Source organism: Heterocephalus glaber, unplaced genomic scaffold (assembly GCF_053883595.1).
Source record: "Heterocephalus glaber isolate CG9 unplaced genomic scaffold, H.glaber_assembly_v1.0 deba00001608, whole genome shotgun sequence".
NCBI classification, from domain to species: domain Eukaryota; kingdom Metazoa; phylum Chordata; class Mammalia; order Rodentia; family Bathyergidae; genus Heterocephalus; species Heterocephalus glaber.
Window position 1 is genome coordinate 32,293,843 of NW_028258379.1, and position 8,180 is coordinate 32,302,022.

At 47.2% G+C, this 8,180-nt stretch overlaps 1 protein-coding gene across 3 annotated transcripts in view; it reads left to right on the forward strand.

The window, feature by feature from the left end:
• The window catches only part of Lgmn (legumain), a 32,393-nt gene extending 26,940 nt beyond the window's left edge, over positions 1 to 5,453 (forward strand). For all 3 annotated transcript variants that reach the window (XM_004837027.4, XM_087195505.1, XM_087195504.1), the window contains 4 exons: positions 1,046 to 1,246; positions 3,390 to 3,560; positions 4,592 to 4,659; positions 4,873 to 5,453. In XM_004837027.4, coding sequence (XP_004837084.1) covers positions 1,046 to 1,246; positions 3,390 to 3,560; positions 4,592 to 4,659; positions 4,873 to 4,915 — 483 coding nt within the window. In that variant the 3' untranslated portion in view covers positions 4,916 to 5,453. The remainder of the gene's footprint in view (positions 1 to 1,045; positions 1,247 to 3,389; positions 3,561 to 4,591; positions 4,660 to 4,872) is intronic.
• Positions 5,454 to 8,180: the final 2,727 nt, after the last annotated feature.

Consider the following 8,180-nt stretch of genomic DNA (forward strand, 5'->3'; position numbering starts at 1 on the left):
CCTCCCTAGCTTCAGACATGCAGACGTCTGGCAAATGCTATGACTGCTCTGAGCCTGACTGTGAGTGATGTGGCCTTAGCAATGCCTCTGGGGAAGACCATAGTGTGTGCACACAGGGCCAAGACAGTGGCCTGGCACACTTGGTACTGCGTTCCACAGTAGCTACCACCATCTGAGAGCTTGCTGCTGGGAGCTGAGCCTTCTAGGAAAGGATAGGGTAAAGAAAGTCCAGCTCCTCAGCCCCTTCCCTGCAGAGTAGGGGCTGTGAGCCTGTGGGATGCAGGAAGTGCGCCCAGGACACTGGGGCCCGTGGGCGTGGGCAAGAACAGGCCAGGGGAAGGAAGCACAGGGCAGGTGTTGTTGCCCTGGTCCTGTGGCTCCTGCCTTGGGATTTTCTTTTTCTTACAGCACCCTCAGCATTGGCTGTATTTGGAGGCAGATCATTTCCAAATTTTGTGTTTGTGTATATTTGTGTGTTTTGAGTTTTAGTTTTAGAACTGTTATTAGAGGATTACTGCTTGGTTGGGGGACAGGAATGCTGCAGCCTTTCTCTCCCAGTGGCCGGAGAGTCTGCTAACCTGTGAGGCCAGGGAGCCTGAAGCTGAGTGTCAGTCTGGCCGTTCTATGCCCTGGCTCTGCCATTTGTACGGGACCCAGACCTTAGCTCCACCCTGGACAAGTGCTCTGCACCTCTGGCTGCTGGCCCTTAGGGTCAGGCAGGGGAGCAGGGTGCTGAGCTCAGTCCAGGGTTGCCAGGGATCCAAACAGCTCTGGCCCCAGCCCCACTTCCTGTGGTTCAATGGTTGTCTTCATCTGTGAAAGTACAGCTGTCTTGAGGCATTTTTGAAGTTTCTCATTGGTAGATCTCAGGTGCCCAAATGTGTCACCTTGTCTACTGCTGGGGGCTGACCTCGTGTTTTTAGGCTGTGACTGAGAGCCTTCAATGCTCCTAAACTACAGGAGTCTCCCGCAGAGGAGATGGACGCAGGGGATGTTCCTCATGTCTGGTCCTCCCATCTGACCCGATTTTTCTCTCTCTTTCCAGTCTATCTCTGCCATGAAAGTGATACAGTTTCAAGGAGTGAAGCACAAAGCCAGTGCCCCGATCTCTCTGCCTCCCGTCACACACCTTGACCTCACTCCGAGCCCAGAAGTGCCCCTGGAGATCATGAAAAGGAAACTGATGAGCACCAATGACTGGAAGAAGTCCCAGACTCTCATCAAGCAGATCCAGCAACATCTGGATGTAAGTAGTGCTCACAGAGACCCTTCACAGGGCCGTGCCCAGCCCAGGTGGGCAGTGTGTGTGAGCTTGGGCCCTGCCTGCTGCTGACTGGTACCCAGTGTTCCTCAGAGCCAGCCGGCAGAGCTGGTCAGCCCTCCTCCTGCACATGGGTGTAGCTGGGCAAGGCAACCAGCCTCTGCGCTGTGTGAGGAGGAGAAAGCATGCTGGGCAGAGGTGCCTCCATCCTCCATTAGGAAATGAGCTCGGGCCTCTAGGGTGTGAGGAGCAAAGGATTGAGGGGCCTCTCCTGAATCCTGCTTTGGCCGTGGCTGTAGAAGACATTGTTTCTTGAAGACATTTGTTGCTAAGAAGACATTTTTGTTTTGATGTTTATTGAGTTGTTAGCTAATCGGTTTGTAAAAGACGTCATCCACAAAAAATTTTTGCTGTGTCAAACAACCATGGTCATAGCCTGAAGCTCCTCCCAGATGCATGGGCTGCCCTCACGGCTGAGGGTCTCCACAGTAGCTCATCTGTGGGTTCAACACTGACAGATTTATTTTTCAGATGATATTTGGGCCCTCACTGAGTGCCTGGCAAAAGGGTTGCCTGTTCCTTCCAGCAAACAGATCTGTGTTAACACTTGTTCCACTGTCAGCACAGCAGGGTGATGAATGCACTGACATCTGGCCTGGATTTTCTAGGAAGGATAAAAACAAAAAACTAAAAACGTATATGTTTTAAATGCATTTATGCAATTGGTCTCCAAAAGAGAGTCCCTTAAATGTGACACCGTGTGTACCCACGACATGTTTATATTTTTTTATTTTTATTTTTTAAGAGGAGGAGAGTCTTGGTGTATATTGCAGGCTGGACTTTGACCCATTTAGTAGCCCAGCCCAGCCTTGAACTTACAGCGATCCTCTTGCTTCACCCTCCCAAGTGCTGAGATGGTGGACATGTGCCACCATACCCAGTTTAGGACGTGTTTTTAGTTGGTGTAAATAGAGTTTGACATAGCAGTACTCCTGCTTTTTAGTTTTGGGTCTCTTTACACTCTAATTATTGATCCCAAAGAGCTGTTGTTTTTGGTGGGCTATGTCTGTTGACACTGAACCGTGTTTGAAATTAAAATGACCCAGAAGGGCACTTTATCCTTGTCCTTTTGATAATTCTTAAAAACTGAACCAGAGTTTCTTGTGTTTGCTTGGACAACTGTGTAAATCATACAGGTTTTCTCTGGTATCTGCCGCAGATTTTAAAATTGTTTCCAAGCCTGGGGGCTTCTTAGCAGATTCAACTTTTCCTGGCAACTCTTACATCACTACATTCTTGTGCAATTAAAGAATTTCAGTAAGAAATGAAAACTGAGATGAAAAAAACCCACTGAACTCATTCTGAAGTGATCACAAGAAGCCCATTTGGTGTTCATGTAGTTAATAACCGTTTTCCACAGCTGAGACTCTTCCGAGGAGGGCGGGGTTGCTTGCCATGTTTGCAAATCTGTCAGGCCTGGTGTGATGGGAGGCAGCTGGATTCTCCTGCCCGCGCCTGTGTTTACTTTGCGGGGCTCTGATGATCGCCTGAAGCATCAGAAGGGAATCCAGCCTTGCTCAGATGTAGAGGTGAGGAAGGAAGGCTTTGGAGGCTGGAGGAGCTCTCGGGGCCTGTGTGGTTCTGGGCCACGTGTGTGTCTGCAGTTCAGACCTGACAGACAGACTGCCGAGAGGGGTGAGACAGAGGCTTGGTTGTGCAGTGAGGTGAGTGTGGAGCAGTGTCCTGGTTAGGAGGCTGTTTTTCACCTGGGAGGAAAACAAAGCCCCTTTGTGCCCTCTGCCTAACCATTGATGGTTTCCTGAACCAACCAGCTGAGGGGCCAGGCACATGCGGTGCCTTTCCGGGGATGGCGGTCTGTCCCGGGCTGAGTTCTACAGCTTGCTTCCGGTATTAGCTGTAAACGTTTCCACTGTGCTAGGAGACCCTAGAAGGCAAGGTGTCACAGCTGTCACAGACGCCTTGCACACACTTTTGCCTTCTTCAGAACACATCTCTTGGCATCTCCTAATCCCCTGGGGCAGTGTGAAGACATGTCTTTAAACATGCTTATGAGCGCCTCGGAAGCTGCACCCAGTGTGCCACATCTTGAAAAGCTGTTTCTTCGCAGGTTCGGCACCTCATTGAGAAGTCGGTGCACAAGATCATCTTCTTGCTGGCAGGGTCCGAGGCTGTGACAGACAGGCTTCTGTCTGAGAGAGCCCCTCTCACGGAGCACGACTGTTACGAGGGGGCTGTGACGCACTTCCGCACGCACTGCTTCAACTGGCACTCGTCCAGGGTGAGGGGGCACGTTCCCACACCGGAACCCCAAGGCTGACCTCATACTGCCTGCCACAGGTCACCTCTGGAGGTTCCATCGGGCTGTGGACATAGTGGGCTCATTTCAGGGGTCTTAGCTGCAGATGAAAGGTAACGACTCACTCCAGAGCAGTGGGCAGAGAGTTCCCCAGAGTCATGGATAAGAACTGCCATTAACAGTGGCTTTGATTACTTCGCTCCATGCGGCTGCAGTCCCTGCCAGGCCCATCCATCTCCCATGAGCCACATGTGTGTCCCCCCTGCTGGGTCCCCTGTGAGCCCTCACCACGACGTATAGTTGAAGTCAATGGAGGAGGAGGAGGGAGAATGAAGTTAGCGCAGAATGTAGAAAGTCAGAGTTGACCAGTGTCTTAAAAAGCCTGGTGCCCATTTCTGTGGGATGCTTGGATCTTTCTAGAGGAAGGTTTGTAAACCATGGCCTGCAGATCAAACCCTGTCCAAACTCTCTTCTTCCCTGTGCCTGTTTTTGTATATCAGGTTTCAATGGGACACAGCCACGCTCTGCCTGGGGCCTGCTGTCGGGGGCCGTTTTCAGACAGACAGCTGTGACAGAGCACACAGCTGCAGTGACCGCACTTCACCCCTGGTCTTGCTTTCCTGCCCTCTAGAATTATTTAAAATGAATCTTCTTCCTCGTGGGTGTTCCCAGCTCCCCTGAAGTTCTCTTAAGATAAACATTTCTGGTTATTTCAGTCCTACCCAGTGTGGTCCAGCTCAGGGGTTTCCAGAATGAAGTCAGAGTTCTGGGAGAGGTTGGAAGTTCAGACTGAGACATGAGAGCAGGCTGGCTATGTGCAGCCTCTTGGCATTTGTTCATCTTTCTCGGGAGAGGATCTGTAAATATCACCAGATTATCAGAAGGAAGATGGGACCCATGAGCCCCCAGCTGAGATGTTTTGTCCCTGTGACTGCAGAAGGGGAGCTATCCTAAGCTTAGGAGTTGACTGCAGGGCGAGCTGAGATGTTGGGTTCTCCTTTGTTTTCTTCCAGTACGAATATGCCCTGAGACACCTGTATGTCCTGGTCAACCTGTGCGAGGAGAAGTATCCGATCGACAGGTAAAGCAGCACTAACCTTTGAACAGTTGTTGTCTTTCTGAGAATAGAAGAGAGCATGCTGCTGTCCTTTGTGCAAGTGAGACACTGGCCAGCAGGATGCAGGACAGCTGAATTCTCAGTGACACTGTTGGGCAGATCTGTCCCCAGTGACTTCTCCACACGGTATTGTGTTTGTCTTCCTTCTCACCACGTTCTCCTCCCTGTCTCCAACAGGATAAAGTCGTCCATGGACAAGGTGTGCCTCGGTTACTACTGAACAGGTGCCTTCTCGATGCTTCTCCAAGTGTGACACTATCCCTTAAAATGTGCTACCCAGAGGCTGCAGAGGTGGGGCCAGCAGGAAGCCTGTCTGCTTGGGCCCACGGGGGAATGCAGTCAGGCTGCCCGGCCTAACCCCACACCTCTTCCACAAGACCCTTGGCCTCCTTTGCTGCCCAGTCTACAGGATGCATGTGAAGCTCTGAAGAAGCCACAGTTGGGCGGACAAAGCTCTGTTGAGAAAGGCCTGTTTGCTTCTTAAGAGGTTTTTTTGCCCATTAGTTTTCAAGAGCAAGAGGGTCACTGGGCTTCTGTAGCCAGTGAAAGAATCTTTGCTGTGAGAAATTTGAAGCTGAAACCTCTTTGAAGACTTCAGATGACTTTATTAAAAGGGCTGTAAGCCCCCAAATTGAAAATTATTTTTAGAAAATATTATAACTTTGATTTTGTATTTTATTCTGCAATAATGAACAAGTCTTAAGAAAATAAAGATGTATAATTGGGATCCAGTATTCATTTCTGGTCCCTGACTGTCATTTGTGCTCCTGACCTGTGTCTCCTGACCTTCCCAGCCTCATGCTTCTCCCTCCTTCTCTTGGCATCTACAGCTTTGCACCCTGTGGACTTTCCAGCCCCCAAGCGCTTACCTTTGCTGATCCTCTTGCCCTAGAGCGCCTTTCCCTGTATCAGCACAGACTCTTGGCTGGTCTTACAGTGCCCCTCATCCCTCGAAGCTGCCCTGTCCCCAGTCGGCACATGGGCCACCTCCGTGTTCTACAGTTGCACATCTCTGACCAAAAGGTCGAGCCAGGCTGACCACATGCAGGAGCTCAGCTTGTCCCTTTTCCCTGGGTCAGTGCCCAGGTCCTGCAGTGGGTTTGTTAAAGATCTAAAGGCCACGCTATCTGTAGCCAGTGCAATACTGTGCAGCAACAAAAAGGAATGAGGTGCGTATGCTTGCTATAGCATTGAGCCAATTGAAAGAAGCCAACAACTGAGACTACATATTATTGGTTCTGTTTATATGAAATATCCAGAGTATGGAAATCTGTAGAGACAGGGTTGTTCAGTGGGTCCAGAGACCAGGGGCAGAGGGAACTGCGGAGTGAACTGCTGAGGGGTATCAGTTTCTTTTGAGGGCGATGAAAATGTTATAAAACTAGAGATGGTTGTACAACTGTGAATACACAGTCAACCCTTAAACAATACATATTTGAACTCCCCAGGCCTGTTTATACATAGATTTGTTTTTGGAGATTTGAGAGAATTTGAAAAAATGGATGACTCATGTAGCCTAGAAATATAAAAAAATTAAGAAGATGCTATGGATGCATAAAAATATGTATACTTTGTCATTACTATAAAATATATACAAATCTACTGTAAAAAATTAAAATTTATCAAAACACCAACACAAGACCACACATCTTGCCATTTACAGCTGAGAGAAATGTAAACATAGAAGTGTGATATGAAATCATAGCTGGATAAAGCTAACCGTGGTCCATACTGAACTGACAATTGTGCAGCCACCTCATGTTCCTGTTGGGGTGAGTTCAAGAGTGTGATATCCACTTAAAATGTCATTTCCAAATGAGTTTATCTCTCTGGTAAATTGTGGGTCACAGTAAAGAGTGATCTTTGTTCTTGTGTATTTTTCAATGGATTTAATACATATAAAATGTGTAGACAGCAGGAAAGCTGATCAACAGCAGGCTCTTGTCCTTTCTTATCTTTAAACTCCTGCTTCATCAGGGATAAACATGGCACCCACCACCCACCATCCATGTCATTAGGTGTTTGATTTCAGTCTACATAAGTGGCAGTATCAGAATGGTTCCTCATTGGGGAACAATTTTTTCAAGTGCAGTACGGCTCTTATGTACAATTATCTTTTGAGTAATTGCCTTTATTCTTACAGATTCATTTCCAAAATTCCTTAAGTCAGCTCCTTCCCTCCTAAAATATAGTTGGATTATTTTGTAGCAGACTGCATTGGAATTCTGGAATTCTCTAACTTCTTAAGGGCCATTTTTAAAATTGTACACAATAAGGCTCACTCTTTAGGCTGTAAAGTTCTGTTTTGGTAAATGCTTAATGTCAAATATCCACCATGATATTTTGATGCAGAGTAGTTTCACTGTCCTAAAAGTCTTCTCTGTTTCAGCTTCCCTTCCCTTCACCCTCAGCCCCTGGGCAACTACTGATCTGTCCCCAAAGGCCTGTGTGTTAGACACTTGGTCCCCAGCTTGGTGGTACTAGGAGATGGTGGAACCTTTAAGAGGTGGAGCCTAGTGGGAGGTCATAGGTCATTGGGGGAGTATCCTCAAAAGGGATAATGGGATAATGCAGGGGGCCATAATGTGAATGGGTTTCTTCTACCCACTTTCCTGCCATGACTGCTGGTGCCACCACCGGCCCAGAGCAATGGAGCCAATTAGAGACAGACAGACCTTTGAAACTGTGAGGCAAAGGGGCCGGGGATTTAGCTCAGTGGTTCCAACGCCTGCCTCACAAGTCCAAGGTCTGGAGTTTGATCCCTCGTACCAAAAAGAACCCTGTGAGCCAAAATAAAGTTTTCCTCTTTATGGTTTTATTTTATTTTACTATTATTGTTTTGTTTTTCTGAGACAAGATCTCTGTAGTCTAAGCAGGCCTTGAACTCACAATCCTCCTGCCTTAGCTTCCCGAATGCTAGGATTGTAAGTGTGCACCACCACCTACAGCTCAGGTTTTCCTTGTTATAAGTTGATTATCACAGGTATTTTGTTTGGTAATGGAAAGATGATAACATATACGTAGTATTACATTACTTTCATAATTTACAATTCCTTAAAGAGACGTCAAATTGAGCATCTTCCAGGGCTGAGTATCTAGCTCAGTGGTGACACCACCTGCCTCGAAAGCGCAAGGTCCTGAGTTCAACCCCAGGCACCAAAAAAAAAAAAAAAAAGAAAAAAAAATTGAGCATCTTCCCATATGCTTATTTGCCATTTGTATATCTTCTTTGGTGAGGAATCTGTTCAGATATTTTTCCCATTTTAAAATTAAGTTGTTTTCTCAATTGTTAAAATCAAGAGTTCTTTGTGTATTTTGCATATAAATCCTTTATCCTATATATTTTACAAATACTGTACTTTCAGTTCATGGTTTGTCTCTACATTTTCTTAACAGTCTCTTTTGCACACAGGTATTTTTAATATTAATAAAGCCAAATTTATCTTTTTCTTCCATAGGCCATGCTTTTGGTAGCCTTCACTTAT